This window comes from Plectropomus leopardus, chromosome 6 (genome assembly GCF_026936395.1).
Source record: "Plectropomus leopardus strain MGB_pleo_1.0 chromosome 6, ASM2693639v1, whole genome shotgun sequence".
NCBI lineage: Eukaryota > Metazoa > Chordata > Actinopteri > Perciformes > Serranidae > Plectropomus > Plectropomus leopardus.
Window position 1 is genome coordinate 34411175 of NC_142181.1, and position 24935 is coordinate 34436109.

At 38.4% G+C, this 24935-nt stretch overlaps 1 protein-coding gene across 4 annotated transcripts in view; it reads right to left on the reverse strand.

Moving 5' to 3' along the window:
* pak4 (p21 protein (Cdc42/Rac)-activated kinase 4) overlaps positions 1-24935 on the reverse strand; it is a 55965-nt gene that overhangs the window by 19591 nt on the left and 11439 nt on the right. For 2 of the 4 annotated variants that reach the window (XM_088079330.1, XM_042486594.2), the window contains exons 2-8: positions 7822-8058; positions 6202-6401; positions 5785-5995; positions 5362-5580; positions 4802-5260; positions 2495-2628; positions 799-925 (exon numbers count right to left, since the gene is read on the reverse strand). In XM_088079330.1, the coding sequence (XP_087935456.1) occupies positions 799-925; positions 2495-2628; positions 4802-5260; positions 5362-5580; positions 5785-5995; positions 6202-6401; positions 7822-8022 (1551 nt within the window). In that variant the 5' untranslated portion in view covers positions 8023-8058. Of the gene's footprint in view, positions 1-798; positions 926-2494; positions 2629-4801; positions 5261-5361; positions 5581-5784; positions 5996-6201; positions 6402-7821; positions 8059-22318; positions 22408-22777; positions 23065-24935 lie in introns of those variants that run through there. The other 2 variants (XM_042486595.2, XM_088079331.1) reach the window with 2 other exon arrangements.

The window sequence follows — 24935 nt, forward strand, 5'->3', positions numbered from 1 at the left end:
ATTAATGTCCCTCAGTCAACGCTTATTAGAGCTTCCTTGTGTCAACAGCTGGTTAATTCAAATTCAATGGCTTATGGAGAAGGGGCGGGATTAAATTAGTCTGTACTTCTCACTCCTTTCCCAATATACAAACCAAGCCATCATGTATTTGACCATTTGTTTTCCTTTATGTTTTACCCTTATGTTTTACATCTGTTGTCTGTTAATATGATTTTTTTCATCTGTCTGACTGTTTCTCTTTCTCTTCCTTTGTTACATGTTTGAAATAAAACAAATCAAATCAAACTTGCAGATTATAAATTTGCCATTATGTTACATTATGTGGAAGGTTATTACCAGAAGATTACTGTAACAATTCATTTTTATTACGCACAAGTAGATCATTACTTTTCCAAAACTTTCAATGATTTTTTGCTAATCTAATTACTTGAATTATGACTGAAAAACTGTGTTGAAAACTCAACCCCAAAATGGACTCAACCCCAAAATGGATTATGACTGTTATTATTATTATTATTATTATTATTAGTAGTAGTAGTTGTAGTAGTAGTAGTAGTATCATTGTCATCATCAATATTAGTGGTTATATAAATTATTAATTTGAGTGATTCTTTAGAATTCAGAGTAAAATCATTTCAAAAAATACAATCAAGTAATAATTAACAACCAAAATCTAATCAGATTAATGTTGTCTAAATAGACAAATTGCGTTCTCGAGAATGGGACGTAGATGTGGACAGAGCAGAGCTGTGGCCTGAGTGGACGCATAAAAAGCAGTGTGAAGTGTGCGGTACATACACGGCCATCATGAGTAAGGAGGATGGAGTCACTCTTGATGTCTCTGTGGATCACACCCTGCGAGTGGAGGACAGACAGCGCCTTCAGGACAGACAGACACACTGTGGCAATCTGCTCCTCGTTCATCCTGCAGACGCAAGGACACACCAGAGAGTTTAGACCTTCCATCACCTCTGTTTCTGCATTAGTATTAGTGCTGTGTTTTCTGGTTCAAGCTTTGAACTTTGTGCCTATGATTCATTAAGATAAAGTCATCTTAAAATGATGCAAGAATCTGAATAACTGCCATGAATCAAAGAATACCTGTTGTGATAAAATCAAAAATGACACTGGCCTCGGTGATCAGTGGAGGAATGTAAGTAATTAAGCAAGTAACTAAGTACACTGACACAAGTTCAATTTTGAGGTACCTGTACCTTACATTAGTATTTCCAATTGTTCATTTTCTGCTTTTACTTCAACACGTTAGCAGGACTTATTGCACTTTTTACAGTGCTACATGTATTTTAGGACTTCATTGACTTTACAGACTTAAATTATCAATACAAAATACTAATTAACTTATAAATCATGACTTTTTATTAGCGCCACTTTTACTAGCTGCAACATCAAGAATTTGAAACATAAGCAAACTGGCCTGATTGTTGGCGACAAGAAGTTTAACAAGAAATGGCCAAAAAAATTGCAAGAAACGTTCCAAGACAATTGCCGGAAAAAAAATAAATGAATAAAAACTCTGATTTTTTTCTGTAACATAAATTTAAATACATATTTGAATACATAAGAAGAAATATAGTTTTCTGGAAATTTCCACTTCTTTTTTGATAATGTCAAATAATCCATCCAAGGTAATTTTATTTAGATCATTTCTTAATATTTTTTTTTATTTTCAATTTGCAGGATATTTCTTGCCAAGTTGCTCATTAGGTTTTCCCGATGCTTTTGGAAGAAATCCAAGCACTTTTCTCAGGTTTCAGGGGTTAAAATGATTGTGAATGCAGCAAAAGAAAACTGATGTTGATCCAGGTGTTAAACGGTTAACGTGATGAACACATTAACACACAAATAACTACAATCCAATAATATCTATGTTTCTGAAATGGGCCATTCTATATAATGAGTACTTTTCCTTTTGATACTTTAAGTATATTTTGATGCTCATACTTACAATAAGAATTTGAATGCTGTATTTAATTTAAGTATTTTCAAACTGTAATTTTGCTACTTTGACTTTTGTAAATGACCCAAGTACTACTTCCTACACCTGTGACGGCGGTGTGGCTGTCTTTATGAAGCACATTAGGCAATGCTGCCGCCCTGTGGTAGAACAGAGTTTTGGCAGGTGAGGGATTTAACCCTGTGGAACCTGGGAAAACTGGATTGTTTTCTTTCAAAAACATGGGAAGAAGACAATGAGCAACTTAAAAAGAAATGACCCAGAAATTACTAATGCTGTATTTGTTAATTTGTTTTCATTGGATTTTGTTAGTTTTTCTTCTTGTTTTTTCACATATCTTTATGTTCATTATTGCCGTTGCTTTCTTACTTTTGTCCAATATCCAATCTAATATCACTGCTTGTTGACGTTGGCCATGTGTATGCACTTAATGGTGAATAAAGGGTTAAAAAATAAATTTGAAAAAAAAAGTTTTTAATTGCTACATTAATGACTTGATACCCATAAACGGTTTCTTACCTGGTGTGGGTCACGATGTCAGTGAGAGCTCCTCCCTCCAAAAACTCCATGACAACCCAGAGCTCATCTCCCACCAGGTAACTGTTGTACATCTCCACCACGTTCTCATGGTGATAGTCCCGCATGATCACCACCTGCAGTTACCATGGAAACAGAAGGATGCACAGAGAGGGTGTAACAACATCACTCATTGGACTCAAAAGGCAGAGAGACTATCACGTATCTGCTGGGTCGAAGCTGCAAGCGATTAACAACTACTAAAACCATCGGACCCACTGAGGCCTGATCACTCAGCAGCAGGTTCAAGAGTCTGAAATGTAAAGTGGCAGCTCCTGTGAGTGTGAACCAGAGCTCTATCACCTGCAAAAAGTCTCATCTGCTGACAGCTATTCTGACATATTCTGTGAGATGTGTCTGACAGGGTTCCTGCAGCTTAAGGCAGGGTAGACTTTATAGACTTTAAGACCAATTTTCTAATAACCAAAATCGAAGAAAGACAATTTAATTTGAACAAATGTTTATTTTAACATAAAACATGACTTTTCTTTGTCCGATGATCTACATCAAATGTTGAAAAAATAAATAAATTTAAAGTGGAACACATAAAAGACAATAAACGTATTATAGTATGATAAAGGTAGGGCAATTTTGCGTTTCTCACTCTGCACGTCCACCACTTAGATTCCCTTAAGGACGAGTTTAAGAAAAAAACTTTATTATTTAACAAAAAATAACAATTATAATAAGTATATTAATTATTATTAATCATTTAAAAATTTTACAGAACAACGCCAAAAAAAATTATTCAGAAATTCCTACTTCCTATGTCAGAGCATTTTTCAGACTTTTGAAAGAAAATGTTAAGTCAATGTAACAATTAAGGCCTTATTTTTAGATTAATGAATTCAATGCCTTTTAAGACTTTTTAGGGAACCCTGGTCTGAGCGAGTCACTTATCATTTTGTCATTTTAAAACAACAGAATGCACAAACCAATTACAATTATTTACAAATTATTATATGGTGTTTTTTTTTTCATTTTTCATGGGCAAAAGCAAAAAAGGAAAATGTCACAGCCTCTTCTGTAACCAAACGTGTTAAATGGGCAAATGACATTGATCACAGGCCCCTGAATTTATATCGTTGTCTCAAAAAAACAAAAATCTATATAGTATCATATAGTTATTAAACTTGTGATTTACACCCCTAATAAGTAACGGTATTTACTGTGTAAAACCTTAGTTTTAACTGCTGAACTGCAGGGATATGTTGCTTTTTCAGCATGGTGAGAAAAACATTGAATCTACACAGTTCCCACACATTTTCAAGGACAAAATTTAAAAACTTTTGTATGAGTTCTCAACGAACCATAATAACATTGTTTTTTTCTTGCTCGACGTTTGAAAAACATATCAGAAACTATTTGCAAACACAGTTTCAGCAGAAAGGCAAAAACAAACCATCACACACAGAAACATATTAGAACTGCATTATGTTGAAAGCCACAGAAGGTAAATTTGCGGTTATTTTATTACATGGAGGGTTATCCATGGAGGATTACCGTTCCATTACACAACAACAAAATCCCATTACTTTTACAAAACATTCAAAGACCTTTTACTAATTTAATGAGTTTTCCAGGCCTGGGAAACCTGATGGTGAAATTCCATGACTTTCCTGTGGGAACCCTGAATCTATATCAGCAAAATTTGATAATGTAGGGAAAGTGTGGAGTGTACTTTTTAGACATGTGAATGTTCAAAACATATATAAATACACAAGACATGGACAGGTATTGTTCTCTTCTGGTTTAAAGTAAACTATTTTGAAAATAAAGGCAGGTCATCTGCAAAAACATTCTTTTTAACCTTGCTTTGATATCCCTTTTCTGCTGTAATAATGCAAATTTACCCATTGTGGGACTAATAAAGGATTATTTTATCAAATCTTATCTCATCACGCATTTACAGAGGTGCTGATTACATGCTTTAGCAGTGAGATCCTAGTTAGTGATGGTGTTGTACTCAACTGCATTATACCAAGAGGTGTTTCTTACATTCTGTACCCCTCATGTGTGTTCATCAGAAAGACAAAATATTAAGGGATTAACGTCAGAGCTGTTGTGCTGTAAGACTTTCTGTCGGATTCACTATACTTTGAGCTGTCAGTGGTACACATTCAGAGTAACTGGTGTAATTTTTAGTGATTTGTGACAGGGCAAACATAAAGTAAAACAGGCCAAGAAGAAGAAAAACATGACTTATCACAGTGGTAAAAACCAGAAGAGTAGTAAAGCACGACTTCTTACCTCGTTGAAGAGGAGTTCTCTGCGCTGTTGTTTCCTCAGGTCCATCTTCTTCACGGCGACCAGTTTGCCGGTGGTCTTCACTGTGGCAATACACACAATCCCCGTGGACCCCTCCCCTATCTTTATGTAGTGGTCCAGGTAGGTCCGTGGATCTCCAGGATCCACCACCATCTGTAGTGCCGCTCTGAACTGCTCGTGGGAGACCCTCTGGGGCTCCCTCTGTGGTGAGCGGCCCTGTGACGGAGCACCTGATGCCGGGGGCCCAGAGGGCACAGGGGGCCGCGGGGCTGGAACGCTGGGGTGAGGGGTGTGAGGGTGCTGGGTGGCCTCAGGGGTCAGACTGGGGTGGGAGGTGTGATGAGGGTGTGGGTGACTTACAGGGGGCTTGGAGCCGGAGGACGCTCGGCTGGAGCCACTAGAAGGGCCGTTTTGAGGGGAGGATTCATGGTGTCGAACCGGCTACAAGAAAGACAGAGAATATAAGTCATTAGGGCCGCTGTCTCTCCTTCTGCGTGGCTGTCAACAGTCTGTCTGTTCTCTGCTCATGCTCCTGTCCCTACCTGTCCTGTGGGGCTGCGTCCGCCCTCACTGTCTGTCCTCGGGTATGTGTTGAATGGCCGTGTGGTCTGTTGGGCAGTTTTCAGGACCCCCTCTGTTACTGGCAGGTTCGGGGTGCGGATGTTGGGCCCAGAGAGAGGCCTCTTGTCTCTGGGAGACTGAGGGCTGCCGTCCCGCACCATATAGCTGGACTTTGGCCTGTGGTCAGTGGTTTGATCCACCTGAAGAGAGGCAGAGATGGAGGAATTATTGGGAAATTTAAAGGTAAAATGGATAAAAAAATAAAGTTGAACAAGCTGACAACAGCTACAGGGATTTTTTTCAGTCAAATTGAAGCATTGCAATAACATTACAATAATTTGTTTGGGTTTTTTTTTAGTATTTTAAACCATTAGTTGCCCTATTGTTACAGACAATTTTTCTACCTGGTCCCGGTCTCGAGGCTCTCTGTCCCTGTGAGGGGGCGGAGGAGGGCCGGAACCTGGTCTGTCCCTGTGGGCTCTGCTAGGCTCTTGGCCCCGGGGCTGCTGCTGGGGCCGACTCTGGACTCCCTCATCCCACTGAGGAGGACGGAGCGCACGCTGACCCTGGCGGGGGTCACCCCCAACCTGGTGGTGGTCGGGTCTGGGTCGGTCTCTGAGAAGCACAGCAAAGGAAAGATCAGTGCAGACAGTTGTGGTTTAACAGCTTATTGGCTGGGTTTGTTTCTGTGCTAATAATAACATTATGATGCATATTATGCAGAGCATAGCGTAAGTGCACAATTATCAAATGCATCAAATCTTATTTTTGTTCAAAATCTGTGTTTTTATGCCATCTAGAGCTGCAGTTGAGCTACTGACCTGTCTGGGTGTGAGTAGTGTCTGTGGTGAGGATCTCCGTTCTCCTGCCCTCCTACTGAGGAGCTCGAGTCCTTGCGAGGCTGGATGGGCGGGCTGCCTCGTCGCAGGGAGTTGGAACGGGTCACAGACATGGTGTCAAACTCATCCAGCAGCCAGGTCAGAGAGCCGTCCACTCCAAGCTTGCTGCCACGAACAATTGTCTGAAGAATTTGAAAAAAAAAGAGGGACAAAGTGGATTCATGTGAAAAAGTGAACAGGATGAGAGAGAGGGCCTCACATACAAAGTTTGTCCTCTCAATCAGCTGCTTTGGTACAACAATCATTTACTTCTTTTAAAAGTGTGGACAACTTTCACTATTTTAGGGTGACAAAGTCCCTCCAGGATTTCACAGGCTGTTTTTTGGGATTGCTGTGGCCTAAAATGCCTGATTTTAAGGCTGCTTTTCTTAAAAATTGCGATGTGTGTTGCTATGTTTAAAGGCATTTTTCCCATGAAACTGTGGGGGCAAGTGGAAATTGCAAAAACAGTTGTGATGCTCTTTCTGATTCTGTGCATATTTTTATGACCATTTAGTGTACTTTTTTTTTTTTTTACCACTGATTAGCTGTTGATGCAGTTTGATGCAGCCATGAACGACAGTGCCCATGAGAGGCTCTCCTCCTGCACGGTTAGGACGTGCTAACAACGCATGACCATGACCTACCTTACTAATCATCATATTTTGCCACTTGCACCAAAGCCCCACAGCAGTGGTTAAAATCAGACGCCAAGCTATTATCTCACACATAAACACCTTGACTCATTAAACCTGTCCATAATTGTAAGGTAATGTTAGCCATGGGATGTTAACAGTTAGCCCTGTCACTGTGTGTGTGTGATTCTCATGATAAACACAGAGCGAGTGGCTGACCGAATACATACGCTGAACACAGCTCAACAATGTTATTAGATTTTTCCCTTCTTTTTTTTTTTTTTAAATCAAGAGACTTTTTCATAGAAATATCTGAGTGCAGTGTATCTAACAATATGTTGAGCAAGCAATATCAACGCAAATAATTAAACCATTAAAACTATACACATATTATCTAAAATAATTTAAAAAATAATTCAGTAGCAGGTGGGATCCCCCACTTTTTTGATATCCCTTGTTTTAAATATTCTCCTTTAAAGACATCCCAAATAAATGTCTTTTTAAAGGAATAACAGTGTGGTGCTTTATGACTGTTGATTTTATTCATTTAAATTTATTTTACTTGCTTTGTCTTTTTAATCCCCTTATTAATGTTCATTCATTTAATTTTAAATATTTTAAATGATTAATACAATACACATGCACAGGGATTCTTTTAATTATAACCAACCTTATTTGTTATCTTTTTACTTCTTACCAGGTTGATTGTTGGCACATACAGAATAATCTCAGAAAGGGGGAGAAAGGCACACACACGTGCATAAATATTACACACCTTCTTCTTGTGAAGAAGTGAATCTCTATGTTAGTCCTACTGAGTAGGACTAACACAATTCAGTTTTCTGATATGCATAAACTAACAGACATAATTCATGACTTCAGCACATTATTTTTACTTGTGTGTTCTTTTAATGTGCGATCATCCCACCTTGCGTGGCTCTACAGTAGTGATGACGGTCGCGTCGATAAAGGGTTTGGGCCTTTTGGCTGTGTCCTCGATGAGTGACTGCCATTGCCGCGGCAACCCAACAAACTTCTGCTCTTGCTCGTCAAAGTCTGTGTGTACGCGATGCTCAAAGTTGGATGGAGCAGAGATCTGGATACGAGACTTCTTCTTTTTGGTGAACATGATGGCGGCTGTGGCAGCTGCAGCCTATCATCAGACCTGCAGGGAGGAGAATGAGAGGGGGTTTAGAAGGAAAAAGACAAAGGGAAAATGCAAATGTAAAACTTCCAAGAGGCTTATGTAAAATATACCGCACATGCATGCAGACAGGCATAGTCAGCAACTTCACAAAACACTTGATGACTGGAACATTGCAATACATGTGGTCCAAAACAGTGTAAAAAAATACTGATCAACAGTTTTTAACTTTAACTTTAAAAGCAGGCTGGGTCTGGTTTCCTACAATATGCAATAAATAACTAACGAAGGGTAAAAATACTTAAGCCTCGTGTTGTGTGTTGTGTAATACTCAGTAAATGATGACTGACATCACATAAAGTAGCAACCCCAAAAAAACGAAAATCAAGTCCTTATTTACATACAACATAATAAAAATGCTTTGTGCACATTTCCACTGCTTTCTTACCTCCTTGTGTGCATATTAATGTGTTTGTACCTTAAGTGTGTGTGGGTTTTTTTAAAGCAGTATTCAATTTTATTCTACCTAATTAATTACATTTCTAGGTTCATTATTTTTCATATGTATGTGTGCAGGTATATTTCTATATATTTACTTTTTAATTTTATTTATCTATGTAATATTTTCTTTTATCAAAGGAAATAAATGTGTTACATGTGCTACTTACATACATATATATATATATATATATATATATATATACATATATGTATGTATGCACTCACCAGCCACTTTATTAGGCACACCTGTCCAACTGCTCGTGAACGCAAATTTCTAATCAGCCAATCACATGGCAGCAACTCAGTGCATTTAGGCATGTAGACATGGTCAGGACGATCTGCTGCAGTTCAAACCGAGCATCAGAATGGGGAAGAAAGGTGATTTAAGTGACTTTGAACGTGGCATGGTTGTTGGTGCCAGATGGGCTGGTCTGAGTATTTCAGAGACTGCTGATCTACTGGGATTTTCAAGCACAACCATCTCTAGGGTTTACAGAGAATGGTCCGAAAAAGAGAAAATATCCAGTAAGCGGCAGTTCTGTGGGCGAAAATGCATTGTTGATGCCAGAGGTCAGAGGAGAATGGCCAGACTGGTTCGAGCTGATAAACAGGCAACAGTAACTCAAATAACCACTCGTTACAACCGAGGTATGCAGAAGAGCATCTCTGAATGCACAACACGTCGAACCTTGAGGCAGATGGGCTACAGCAGCAGAAGACCACACCGGGTGCCACTCCTGTCAGCTAAGAACAGGAAACTGAGGCTACAATTCGCACAGGCTCACCAAAATTGGACAATAGAAGATTGGAAAAACGTTGCCTGGTCTGATGAGTCTCGATTTCTGCTGCGACATTCGGATGGTAGGGTCAGAATTTGGCGTCAACAACATGAAAGCATGGATCCATCCTGCCTTGTATCAACGGTTCAGGCTGGTGGTGGTGGTGTAATGGTGTGGGGGATATTTTCTTGGCACCCTTTGGGCCCCTTAGTACCAATTGAGTATCGTTGCAACGCCACAGCCTACCTGAGTATTGTTGCTGACCATGTCCATCCCTTTATGACCACAGTGTACCCATCTTCTGATGGCTACTTCCAGCAGGATAACGCGCCATGTCATAAAGCTCAAATCATCTCAGACTGGTTTCTTGAACATGACAATGAGTTCACTGTACTCAAATGGCCTCCACAGTCACCAGACCTCAATCCAATAGAGCACCTTTGGGATGTGGTGGAACGGGAGATTCGCATCATGGATGTGCAGCCGACAAATCTGCAGCAACTGCGTGATGCTATCATGTCAACATGGACCAAACTCTCTGAGGACTGTTTCCAGTACCTTGTTGAATCTATGCCACGAAGGATTAAGGCAGTTCTGAAGGCAAAAAGGGGTCAAACCCGGTACTAGCAAGGTGTACCTAATAAAGTGGCCGGTGAGTGTATATTGTCACTAACTGTTTCTTGAAATATACAAATTCCTCTCATCATCATCATCAAATCATGTGAACTTTCTATTGTTTGAAAAAACATTTAATTTTGTTCTGGTGTCTCAGTATATACAGTGGGTATGGAAAGTATTCAGACCCCCTTAAATTTTTCACTCTTTGTTATATTGCAGCCATTTGCTAAAATCATTTAAGTTCATTTTTTTCCTCATTAATGTACACACAGCACCCCATATTGTCAGAAAAACACAGAATTGTTGACATTTTTGCAGATTTATTAAAAAGAAACACTGAAATATCACATGGTCATAAGTATTCAGACCCTTTGCTGTGACACTCATATATCTAACTCAGTTGCTGTCCATTTCCTCTGATCATCCTTGAGATGGTTCTACACCTTCACTGGAGTCCAGCTGTGTTTTATTATACTGATTGGACTTAATTAGGAAAGCCACACACCTGTCTATATAAGACCTCACAGTGCACGTCAGAGCAAATGAGAATCATGAGGTCAAAGAGCTCAGAGACAGAATTGTGGCAAGGCACAGATCTGGCCAAGGTTACAAAAAAATTCCTGGTGCATTTAAGGTTCCTAAGAGCACAGTGGCCTCCTTAAATGGAAGACGTTTGGGACGACCAGAACCCTTCCTAGAGCTGGCCGTCCGGCCAAACTGAGCAATCGGGGGAGAAGAGCCTTGGTGAGAGAGGTAAAGAAGAACCCAAAGATCACTGTGGCTGAGCTCCAGAGATGCAGTCGGGAGATGGGAGAAAGTTGTACAAAGTCAACCATCACTGCAGCCCTCCACCAGCCGGGGCTTTATGGCAGAGTGGCCTGACTGAAGCCTCTCCTCAGTGCAAGACACATGAAAGCCTGCATGGAGTTTGCTAAAAAAAACACCTGAAGGACTCCAAGATAGTGAGAAATAAGATTCTCTGGTCTGATGAGACCAAGATAGAACTTTTTGGCCTTAATTCTAAGCGGTATGTGTGGAAAACACCAGACACTGCTCATCACCTGTCCAATACAGTCCCAACAGTGAAGCATGGTGGTGGCAGCATCATGCTGTGGGGTGTTTTTTAGCTGCAGGGACAGGACGACTGGTTGCAAGATGAATGCAGCCAAGTACAGGGATATCCTGGACAAAAACCTTCTCCAGAGTGCTCAGGACCTCAGACTGGGCCGAAGGTTCACCTTCCAACAAGACAATGACCATAAGCACACAGCTAAAATAACGAAGGAGTGGCTTCACAACAACTCTGTGACTGTTCTTGAATGGCCCAGCCAGAGCCCTGACTTAAACCCAATTGAGCATCTCTGGAGAGACCTGAAAATGGCTGTCCACCAACATTCACCATCCAACCTGACAGAACTGGAGAGGATCTGCAAGGAGGAATGGCAGATGATCCCCAAATCCAGGTGTGAAAAACTTGTTGCATCATTCCCAAAAAGACTCATGGCTGTATTAGCTCAAAAGTGTGCTTCTACTAAATGCTGAGCAAAGGGTCTGAATACTTATGACCATGTGATATTTCAGTTTTTCTTTTTTAATAAATCTTCAAAAATGTCAACAATTCTGTGTTTTTTCTGTCAATATGGGGTGCTGTGTGTACATTCATGAGGAAAAAAATGAACTTAAATGATTTTAGCAAATGGCTGCAATATAACAAAGAGTGAAAAATTTAAGGGGGTCTGAATACTTTCCGTACCCACTGTATGTAATAAAGTCTGACTTTCAATTTTAACCTTAAAGTTTTCAGTATTACAATCTGAATTGCAGCTTCTTCTATTGCCTCATATTGACCTTTTGTGAGTCAATGAAAGGAACATGTGCATCATCACAGACATCCCCACCTAATCAGAAAAAACATTAAAATCTGCAGCTGGTGAAGATATCTGAATATACAAACTATCCTGTTTTGCCCTTTTGGCTCGGGTCTGAACAGTCTCCCTCTCAACCTCGCTGCTTTGTCAGAGGGTATCACTCCCAGTAGTCAAACAGAGACTCTCAAGTGATCAGTGTTTTAAGTAGAACCAGGTGCTGCTGGGGAGCTGACCAGAGGGAGCAACAGCAGAGGTGGCGCCTCTGTAATTCTGACTTCTTGTTTTTCTACAAAATACTATACCCGAGAACAAAAAAACAAGGGAAGTCAAAAACAAGGCAATGAAAAAGATGCAGTGATGTTATGACCAGAAGGTGGATGGTCGGTGGGTGTGAGGGCGATCTGGGCGGGTCATAAGTGAGAGGGCATGAGTCATGCTGCTGAGCTCACAGTCACAGCCTTAAAAAAGCCTTTCACAGCAGGAGTGTTTGAAGTGTAGCAGGACCCGCCCAGAAACACACTGAAAAAAGTGAAGCCAACAATGCCAGCACTGACACTTAACTTCAACACAACACTGGACTACAAAAAAAACAAGAGGAATAAGAATACATTGCTACTTCTGATATCATATGCATACTAGAGCAGATTCTGTATGAATCTACAAACCAAATCACTTGTTATTTTTTGGAAGGATTTATGCACAAGTGCCCGAACACTTTTTTATACAAATCAAACTGGTTAGAAGAAAACAACACCACACATCCAGAGGCATGGGGTTTTTATCACATAGCTTAGTTAACTGCTTTGCTAATGAATTCCTTTCCAGTGTCATGGCTTTTATGAGAGCACAGAATAAGAATATAAATCACAACGGGCCTCATTTACTATTATGTGTGCAGAAACATTCCTACTTTGCGTGGCCACAAAATCACCATTAGATTCATGACACGTGTGCACCAGCTGATTTTGATCTTATTGAGTTTTATTTACCTGGAACTCACCTAAATGACCACCTGTGGATCCATTAAACCCACTACATTTACATAGTTGGTATTCTTAAAGTGTAAAAGTGATTTCATATCATGCAGTCGTCCATGATGTGGTATGACATTACCAAACATGTTCAGTTACTCCACCCAACCGCCAACTTTGGATTTTACAATCATTAGCAAAAGTATCTCACAACATTGAGGTTACAATACTGGTGATAAATGCCTCCTTCCTGTCATAATGAGTTTAGTGACAACTGGGAGGAGGCGCATAAATCATTCTGGAGGCCTATCATTAGGGTTGGACTGAGACAGCAATACAGCTGATCAACGCATCTTAACTCTGGGACACAGAGAGTAAATACTGCCTTAGGAAGGACAAAATTAATGAAGACTGTAGGAGGAGGCTGGAGAAATCATGTGACCTACAGAGAACAATAACATAAACCAGTATGTACAGGCAACCAATTATTAGATCTATCGACAAGATGGGAACAGTCAAGAGCTGATAGATAGTGGCATGAGTCGTAAAATCTTATTGAAAGCATAATGAGCTTGAACAATCTGTAAATCACTATGAAAAATGGTCATGTTGGGGACTGGGAATGACACTGAGCGTCTTATATTCACAGACAGCGGTCTGGCTGGGAATCCTGGAGGATTGTGGCTTTTAAATCCTGAGCATTTTTGCTGCATTTTTTGGACATATCTGGAACTTAGCTTGAGGGGTTGTGGTTAAAAAACAAGATTTTACTGCTGCTGTCAAGAGCTAAAACACTATAAAGTTTAAATGTAATGAAGGCCACTTGGTAAATACTATACAGATTACAGAGCTCTGACCTCAAGATGTTGATTTAAGAGAGAACTATATTCACTTGGTGGCACATAGTTGACTGTTTGTTGTATGAGTAAACATAACTGTGTGGGAGGGCAAATTGAAATTGCGAATATAATACAAGCCTAATGGGAATATATATTAATTTTGAAAAAAAAACCTCTTATTTATCGCAAAAAGTTTTTATGCTTGCATGAGGTGGTAGTTCAGGCGATTTAAAAAAGCCACACACATTTTTGGCTTTCATAGGTCACATGATGTTATGGTTATGTGCTTGTCAGTAGGAACTTTTTTGTTTTTTGTTGCCCTAAGAATCTATATAACTTAAATAACTGTTGATTTACACCCCAGCCCTACTTACTACTACTACTGCTACTTCCTCTTCTGATGGGAGGTGCATTACCTTTTATGCAAGGTGCATAATCTCCCCCCCAAAGGGCGTATGGGTTATTTACTTTTATCCCATTTCTTGTACAGAAAGACAGAGAGTCAAAACAGGTGCTAAAGGGAACAGGTAAGCTTTAGGCATACAGCAAGGGAGAGTGATTAAAAGCAGCAGGTGTATGCCCACCCCCCCAACCACAGACTCCTAGCGCTCAGCCAACCCCTCCTCCATATCCCCATCAACATTAAACAGGAAACACTGTTTGAGAACCACAGTGACAGTCTGACAGGAGTATGAGTGCAACAGGTGTCTGCTCAACTTGACAACAAGATGATTTGTTGCATTTAATGTCAGACAGTAAAGACACAAATCATCTATCCATCCAAAACAAAAAAGATCAGGACTTCCCTAAAAAAAACATTGTTCCTCATAGTCAGGCGTATTTCTTTCTTTGTGATTACTGAATATCACTGTGAAATCCACGCGAAAAAAAAACTCCACACAGAAAGCTGACACATAAAAGTGTGCTCACTGATCTCAAGTATAAATCATGTTCTGCAAATGGGACATGGCTTTGGATAAAAAAAATTTAAAAAGCTGCACTGCTGCACCCACCCACTCAAACAGTGTTATTGCTCTCACAGAGTAAACCAGAAGCTATAAAAGGGCCCCTCCTCTCACAGAGCAAAACAAGCAGATCCCTCCCTGAACACAACAATCACTGTAGTTATAGCCTTCCTGTGTTTCCCCTCCCTCCTACTCAAAATCCATCACTATCTCATCACCCCACCACTCCCCTCAAACTCTCTTTCTGCTCTCCTTCCAACCATTAATAGTGTCCCACCCTGCTCCCACTTCTCCTTTCTCTCTCCCTCACTCTCTCCATGTATGCCTGGCTGAACAGTAAGAAAGCCTGTCCGGTCAGTGGGCCACAGCCAGGCTGATAAGCTCTGGATGAGGCTACTGTCCTCTGGCCTGATTCAAGTATTATACATGGGTGGTCCACACTCGGAACGACACTGTCAGTCACAACAACAACACGACTTCACTGCAATGATACAGTTGGGGATAAAAGCGTTCAAAACTGGAACCAGATCTAGATTTATAAGGGCGGTGGATTTTTCCCTGAAAGCAATTTTAAACCTATCAAAGCTCATGTAAAATATGCCTAATGGAAACACGTCAATTTAGAAAAAACTCCCATTTATCACAAAAACAGTTTTTACGCTCACACAAGGTGGTATTTCAGACAAATCGAAAAAGCCATATTTCACAAAACTGCAATGGAAATACTTTTTTTTTCTTTTATTGGTCACATGATGGCTATGCACTTGAAGGGCATGATGCAGCATCTACTGTTTGTACGTCGCACTGGAGCTCCATGGTCACAAAATGTTGCTAAATAATAATAATAATTATGATAACTTTATTTCTATAGCTCCTTTAAATACAGCTGTTTTCAAAGTACTTTGACAGACAACGCAAAAGCAGGAACTCAGGGAATAATAAAATAAACATAAGTAAACAAAATATCATCAAATATTCGCGATTTCTGAATTTATTCAGTCAATTTACACTGATGGAGATATTTTTAGTATTTAATTAACATGAGCAAAATGTTTGTTCTCTTAAATAAATCATCATGTTTACATATATTTTTTTGCTCAAATCAGGACACAAAATTGCACATTTTCTGTCATCTTTGTGATTTTTTTTTTTTTTGCAGCTGCTCATTACAAAATGTATTATAAACACAATAAAGACAGCCCATCAATGGCAAACAGATTGCCACTGATGGGCTGTTTTTTTCTGAATAATATTTGAAAGCCACCATTACTTTGCAAACACGTCATCTTTGTCGGCTACAACAAAGAGAGCATAGATTCCCTCCCTCTGCTCTAATGATTTTCTGTCTGTGGATCCATTGAGACATACCTTTAGGGCTACACCTAACAATTATTTTTTTTATCGATTAATCTATCGATTATTTTTTCGATTTAATCAATTAATCTTTCGATTATTTTTTTTATTGATCTAACTATTATTTTTTATTACTAAATTTTCAAAAAATTTACTGAAAATAACATTTTAAAACGCTGCAGGGCATTATTCCCCAACAAAAAGTAGCCCGGTCTTAACTGGTAATCTGTGTTTTACAGTCTGATATAAATTCTCTCCAAAATAAAATTAATGCAAGAGCTTGTTCCACACAAGTAAAAGGAATGTAGAGCAATCTACATTTAGCAATCCAACAGCAAAATAAACAAAACAATATAAAATTCAAGACACTTTTAGGAGGAGTAACAAAACAGTTAGTCTTTGTTTCAGTAACAAACCTCAAATCTCAAATCAGTCCAACAAAACATTTTACAGTAAAATTAATGCAATTTGAATAACACTATAACTTTTCTCTAACAGAAATAATTATAACAAGTACAATCTTTCTGCATCAAAATAGTCCAGCCTTAACTGGGCCTTAAGGTAAACCACTGTCTGCTGATATGAGTGCTGTATTTTCATATTTATAAGCACTTATTCCACTCATTTATCTTTGTATTTCCTCATCTCTGTGACATAGAGAGACTTTAAACCATGGTATAAAGTGGTATAGAGTCAACAAACGGCAAGCCCCTGTTTCTCTAGATGTGCTGCAGCTGACACGCAGCTCAGACGCGCCTGACAGGCACTGTTAAGGCGAGCAGTGTGCACACTCTAACTTGATATGAGTGCTGTACTTTCATATTTATAAGTACATATTCCACTCATTTATGAAGTTATACAAGTTCCTGCACAACCCCATCCTGTAAATGTTTCAAAATAAAATGCATTGTATCAGCAACTGATGGCATTCTGTCTACAGAGACACAGTCAGAGGGCTTTTGTTTTGAAAGGGAAGCAAAGAAGTTGAGGTAAAACAAATATCTTTGTATTTCCTCATCTCGGTGAAAAAGAGACACTTTAAACTGCAGTATAAAGTGGTATAAAGAGTCAATATAATCATTCAGTTTGTCAGCAGTCTATTCTTGCTGACAAATGCGAGCGTCACGTGTAAAAAACCGACGAGCTGACAAGATGTGCTGTAGCTGACACGCAGTTCAGACGCTCTAACTTGATAACATTAGCGCTGAAACAAAAACAACACGCTACGCACTGCTCACTCTCTCATGGCGCACGCTGTGTGAAACGGTGTGACGCGTCGGCACACTTTACGTGAATCAACGTATTTTGTAATCGGTTATGTCGATTACGTCAATTCGTTGCCCCACCCCTACATACCTTGCATTGCTATCTCCCTAAGAAGACATTAACAACACTCAGGAGTTGAGAAGGCCAATGTCAACACTCTTCAAAGAGCCACAATAAATTGTTATGGCACCGGATGTTCCCCTCAGAGATGGTTTGGAAGTTATAACCTTATTACCAATTTGGCAAATAAACCCATGTAATTACTTGCTATTTTGCACAAAAACTTAATCTGTTATGGCTTCCGTATAAAAAACAAATATTTACAAAATACCTGTTAACCCTTTAAGACCTGAATCAACATTTCTTTTGCAGCAGTGAGACTACTTTCACTTGCAATTAAACCTCTGAGGAAACTGGTTTGATTTCTTTCAAAAAAACAATGAACAACTTAGCAAGAAATGTTCTGCAAACTGCAAACAAAACAAAATCATAAAATGTTACAACACATTATTTTAAAATCAGCTAAAGAGGGGGTTATTAGATATGATCAAAAAACAGGAGAAAAATATATATAAATCATATACATACTTTCTGTAAATTTACAGAGTTACAGAAAAAAGAAATAGAAAATGCAATGCAATTCTATTTTGTTTTGTTTGTTTTCTTTCTCAATCTTATGTAATTTTCTCGTAACTTTCTACTAGGGTTAATGCACTGATTATAAATAGTAACTTCAGTATTTGGAACATTTTCATTCAGTTACCACAAGTTGGAGGCCATTATATGTGTTGCTGACTTGTTCCCTTGTCTAATGCAAAACTGATGTTTTTTGACCTTTGGAATAAGTGTAATTAATGCAAAGAAACAATCTTGTTCACTTGCCACATTGTGTGATAACTCCCCAAATTTTACAGCTGACCACATTTCCAGAGTTGAGGTCATAAATAGCATCCAAATGACAGCTGGTAACCTTCCAAAGCAACTGGTAGGATACACAACGTTACAAGCCAAGGCAAAACAAAAAAGGTTCCAGGCGCTAATTCCTCATGCTAGATTTAACAAAGAGTATGTTGTTTAATCTAAATGGTCACTTGAGGTGGCATGAACCAAAGTTAAGAAGTTAGTACGATCTTAGATCTTAAGTGATACACTGATAGAAAAAAGGGAGAGGCCAGAAAGCAGACAGCACTGTTCAGGTTACCACTGTTGTTGTGTTGTTCCTACATCAGCTCGCTGGTGCTGAATCAGGGGTGATAATTAATAGCCTGTTCTGTCACTACTGCAAGCAAACACACACACACACAGACACACACAGACACACACACACACACACACACACAAACACACAGAGAGACAGCGAGAGAGCGAGAGAGAGAGAGAGAGAGAGAGAGAGAGAGAGAGCGAGAGAGAGAGAGAGAGAAAAGCACCTCTCTCCCAGTGTTTCCCCAATTTATTAAGTGCTGTGCAAACATACCCTGGTGCTACTGACAGGTCTAACAACCATCAGCCTGCTTACAACAAAGGTGGAAAATAAAGTACAGTACCTGCATACAACTTTGAGGTATTTTTCCTTTACATAAATTCATTTAGTGTTATGTTAAACTTCTACATCACTGGACCTAACAAATTGTATTAATTAGTTAAAACTAAAGAAACACTCGGAAGTTGTTGCTTTTGCTTCACTAATTGCCCGGATACAGGTTTTGTTACACTGGAAAAGCCCTAATCCTCCTTCTGCCACATCCTGGTTGTCTGATTTACGCCTTTTTATCATTAAAGCAGGTGAAATACTCCCTGAGAGGCTCATCTGCCCGTTTCTACAAATAATAGCAGCCTATCATTTCTTATATATAAATACTGTGATCATCAAGTCTCTTTTGTAATGGAATAAACATCACATTATACTCTTATCGTGATGGCCCAGCAGCAGATAGTGACATATGGTACAATGCTTTTGTGCATCCCCAGAGTAAAATGCAGCTTATATGTAGATGCATCAGTATTGTTAATCTAATAAAGTCATATATCCATAAACAGGCGCTGAGGACATTTTACAGCAGAATGAGTTCTTTTATTTTTCATTTTTACTTTTGTTTTCCATACTCTATGTTTATTTTGCTGAAAATGCTTATCATAATTTATCTTGTGTTTAATGCAGGAGTAATTTTATATCATTGTATCTTTACTTTTACTTGAGTAAAGGATCTGAATACTTCTTCCACTGGTTCACAACATTGTGCATGTGTGGCAGCTTTAATATAAAGACTGAGTGGGCCTTCTAACATCTGTCTACTATTACAGTAAATTAGGTAGTTAAGATACAGAACTGGTTGTTACACTTACTCAAGCTCCCATGACATGAAACTACATCCGGTCAGCTGATGCTAATATTACGAAATCTCAAATATAAAACAAATTTCATCTGAGCACAAACACGCAGAAGAAAATCTGGTCCAAACAGAATATCCAACACTTGGATTATACTCCTGTCATCTGGAGCCCTGCCTTTTACAGCTTGTCTACACAGGCATTACATCGTGGGCTTTTATCTGCCACATTACAGACTCAACTCAAAGCCTAAATATGTTTAATGTTTAAAAGTTTATGATTGAATCTTTCCACATAAATAAATCCATAGTATAATCTGAAAAGATGATGCTCACTGAGAAGCAGTCTGATTCACAAAACTGATGGCAACTTCAGCCTGATATTTTCACAGTAGTTACTCTATTGTGTAATATCCGTAGTTGTAATGTAACACTGGGTAATGTAATAATTTCCAGAAAATGTGATTATTCCTGAAAATTAGGGCTGGGCAATATAAAGATATATTGTATTGAGATACAAGGCTATATATTGTCTTAGAAATTGGATATTGTTATATTGTGAATGAAGTGATTTTGAGGAGTTTTACTAATATTGAGATATATATCATGTATTAAGATATTCATTTATAATATATATAATTTTCAGCACATATCACTCAGCCCTACTGAAAATGTTGTAAAATTTGCACTTAACTTGATTGAAAATGGAATAAAACCTAATCATGTAATCACTTTGACACAATAAAATATCCTGACTGATATTGTATAAATACTGTAATAATATTACCAAAATAAAACTGTACTGTATCATTACTGGATTTCTGCTTAACATTAAATTGTAAATAAATGCATTCCTAACAGTACAACCAGTACAACAGTACAACCAAATTCCCCCTCCACCAACTTCCTGCTTGTTATCACCCTCACAGACTATTACAAAAGTTTATTTTATTTCCATTTATTAGGTTTATATCTGGGTGAATAAACTCACATGGGGATTCTAGTTTATGCATCTTAAACTGATAACATCATATCATTTGTCATATGTTGTAAATTTCCTATATAAAGCCTAGAGTTTACATTACCAAAACATAAAGTCAGCGTTTAATTTTCATGTTTTTCAATGGACTAAATAATACTAACAGTGTTATACATTTGTATACTTACACACTTTACATTGTAAGGTATTACATTATTATCAGTAAAAATGTAATTACAGTATCAGTCAGGACTTTTAACTACATTATTGATCATTTTATTGCATTATTGGGTTTTATTACATATGCAATCAGGTTAAGAGCAAATTATATGAAATTTTCAGGCGTTCACACATTTTTAGGATATGATTACATTACTGGGTGCTACATACAATTTAGAGTGAGTTGATTTTAATTACATTTTATTGAATCCCATTAATTATCAGATTAAGGTCTCAACAATTCTGAGAAAAAAAAGGAACTCAGTGTTATTAATAAAATTAATACAATTTCTAAAAACTCAGAGGTTGACTTAAAGAGAACAAAAATGTATGTTTGGCTAGCCAATTTAGATATTTATTTTATTTACCCTATCTGAATGTTTGTACATTTCTGAAGAAACTGAGAGCGTACATGAAGGATTTCTGAGACTTACCATGTATTTTAACAACTTGGTAAAGAGCCAAACCTATATCCTACAACAACAAATATGCCCTAGAAATCCAATAGTGTCATGTAACAAAGTAATTATACATCATTATCATACTTGAGTATTTTTTTGGGAGTATATGTACTTGACTTGATTTTTTTTATATCTCTGTCAACTTTGACTTTTACTCTACTACATTTCCAAAACAAAATGTTTACATTTACTCTTCCCTTCCAAATATTAATTACTTACTACAAAAACAACAGAAAGGGAGGAAAGGATGGACGGGAGAATGGTGGAATGGGAGGGAATGAAAAACTGGATTTTGTTCTTCAGTCATTGGAATTGCTAAGAGGACCTTGTTTTTCTTCAAGTGTAATGTACGCTTCATTTTTAAGGTGCTGAACATATAAACATAAAAATCATAATTCTGAAAAATATGACCGCTTGCTTTTTTAATTATTTGCTTGTACTTTTACCTTCATTACTTAACAACATTTATTATAATAAAATTACTAAAATAATGTCACAATATTTTTGCGATGGTATTCTTGAAGATATGACAAAAATACTACAAATATTTTACTGTTACTGTCTGGGGCTGTTCACAAAACATTCAAGATGCCCATGCCACTGGTTCCACTACTGAAATTGCTCCTGGCAGACAGAATTTTTGCTTTCAGCCATGCTTGTTGTTGCCGTACGTAATTGTATAATGCCATTATGTCAACAAGTCAAAATTTTGCTATTATCACATTATGAATTTTTCTTGTATCAAACATTATACTGCTATTATTGTGGATTATATGATATGGCACGTCCCTACTTCTGATACTTAAGCACAGCAAATATCAGATACTTTCAGACTTTTACTCAAGTAATATTCTAGTAATATTCTAACACATGACTTGAATCTCAACCAAAATCAAGGTAATTTTCTGGCAAGATATCTGTATTTTACTCAGGTACTTCATCTGCCACTTTAGAAATCCCTCAACTAGAGATTTATATTTTTCCAGCACTGAAAAATGAACAAGCAAAGGAATCAGCAAGTCTGGCAAAACTAACCCTCCTTACAAATTAATTAAATAACATAAAATGCAACAACCTTCCTGCACAAACCCAACTTCGTACAGAGTTTAAACACAAGAACAAAATGAATCACTACCAAAATCTGTTCGGCTTCTCATCTCCATATGTCACCAACACTTGTGCAAAGAGAGACAGATGAGCAGGAGTCCGACAGCTGCCTTGACAGGCACAGATATGAGCGGTCAGTAACAGGTTTGAATGTAATAGCTGGGCAGAGTAAATGAGACAGTTCCCAGCAATGCAACAGGGCTGTCCGTGTGAAACAGATCATCCCTCACTCCCTCCCTTCACACAAGGCAAACAATAAAGTTATTATGCGGGGTTTTTTTTTTTCTGACTCGCAGTTAATCCACGCTGTGAGATTTTAACAACAGAGTTTTGTTGTTGTGGCCCAGATTAACTTTCGCTCGCTCCCAGCAGCCTGACCACAAGCTGGTACTTTATAACTTTACGCACGACAAAACAAGGTGGTAAAATACAATTCAGCGACAAACGCGTGTGTAATAACTCTGAGATTATCGTGGGGGATACTCACGTTTAGTCCCAGGTAAGGCGACACACTATCCACCTGATCTCATGTCGGAAACGCAGCTAAGGACGAAGGGGGAAAACGGACTCCCTGCAGCAACAAAAGTTGTTTCCGCAAAGAAATTAAACTCGGTCGGAAGTTTCGTTACGTCTCCATAGGAAAAAAAGACAGAAACGGAGCCGGTGGCAGAGGAGGGATTTTTGCGAGGAAAAATATACAGATATATGTACTGGAAACACAAAGTGCTGTAGCCTCGGGCTGTAAATACAAAGTGTGTCGCATTCCTATGGTTTCAGCAAAACGCGGCCCAGTATCATGACGTCACCGAGAGAGAGAGAGAGAGAGAGAGAGAGAGAGAGAGAGAGAGAGAGAGAGAGAGAGAGAGAGAGAAAGGATTGAACTGAATTGACAGAGAGAAAGAGACTAGCAGCCACCGTGTGATGTTAAAATAAAACACACTGAATCCTCCTCCTTCCTTCCTGTCACACATAATAAATGTGCATGTCACGGATGTATGTTGTTACCTGTACTGCAGTGGTGGAACAAGTATATTCAGACGCTTTACATAAGCAAAAGTATCAAAACAATGCTGGGAAAATACTCTAGCACAAGTCCCGAATTCTTACTGAAGGGACTGTTCGATATTTGCAAGAGAAGAGGGTAGGGTGAGGCACTTGGGATATTTTTTATGCACTGGAGAGGGAGTTATGTTTTTTTGAGCTGCTTTAACCCCTTGAAACCTGAGCAAATTAGCTTGATTTTAAAAAAAAAAAAAAAAAAAAGGGAAAAAAAGAAAAAGAAAAAAAAACACCAGAAGAAGAAAATGAGCTAAAAAAAAAAAAAAAAGAAATGGCCCAAAAAGAAGAAATGACAGTGACTAAATAAACAAATAAAACCCTTTTTTCATGTGATATTCCTTTCTAGCTTTAAAAAATGTTGTTTTTTTTGTTTTTGGAAGAAATCATACCAATTTGCTGAAGATTCAAAGGTTTAATATGTTTGAAAGGCATCTGAAAGCAGCACAAGAAAAATGATGTCGCTCCATGTTTCAGAGGGTTAAGGGGGAGAAATTCAACTTTACAAGTGGGTTTGAAAGGCAGTTGTCCAATCAGGGGGGGATTTTTGGGATTATATTACGCTGTCCGAAAACCGTGAAATATGATTGTTGTTCTGTCTTGCCCTACCTATTGTGTCTACCTAATATATAACTTCTATTTGAATTGTTTATATGTATTTCAAATTATTGATTTTCTTTATTATGACTTGTGTTGTGCCCTCTTTTGTCAGATCTCCTTTATTCTGCATTTTGTAGCCACTTTATTCTTCTTGTTTCCAATGAAATGTCTAAGTTGACATGTTAACCCATCATGTACCAACCCATTCAATATCACAAGAAAATCCAATTATAAAAAAAATGAAAGGCACTTGTCTTTGAAAATCTTTAAAATCATGGCCAGACAGTGAGTACATTTACATGATGTTAGAAAAAATTGAATTATTGTGTTAGTCTGACTAAAACTGGACCTTAAAAATACATGTAAACATGTTAGTCTGCATGAAATCAAACTAAATCAAATTTCTTAAAACTGGTCTAAGATAATGACATTGGAAGTCGAGCTATTCTGTCATGTAAACACCTCAGTAGACAGTGACAGCGCTGAAAGGGAGTCTGTATAAACTGCACAGCAAGCACAACAGGACAACGCACAGGACCAGGTGACATTTGACGATGAGTTGTATGTGCCAGCCACTGCAGGAGATTCAAAAAGCAGCAGATAGCGACTAACTCAAAAAGGAAGAACGGCAGCTGTATATGTCCGCAATTGGGAAAACAATGAGATTCGGGAGCTCCTTAACCTCTGAGCTGAGGATGATATCAGTTGCCATATAACAGAGAATTAATGATTGTTATTAACACGTTATGCCATTGCCATTGTTAATAAAGTGCTGCTGATGCGTATGTTATGTGTCTCACTAGAGGCTGATGTTGTTGTAAACGTCATGCATGTCACAACTCTTACTTTAGTGATGCTGTCATGCTGTCTAAAATCACACACTGGAGCGACACGATGCCGCCATTGTTTGGTTGTGTGTAAACACACAAAACACGCATAAAGAAGGGACTTTGTAGTGGTCTTATAGCATGCTCTCTGTGTGAAAAGGT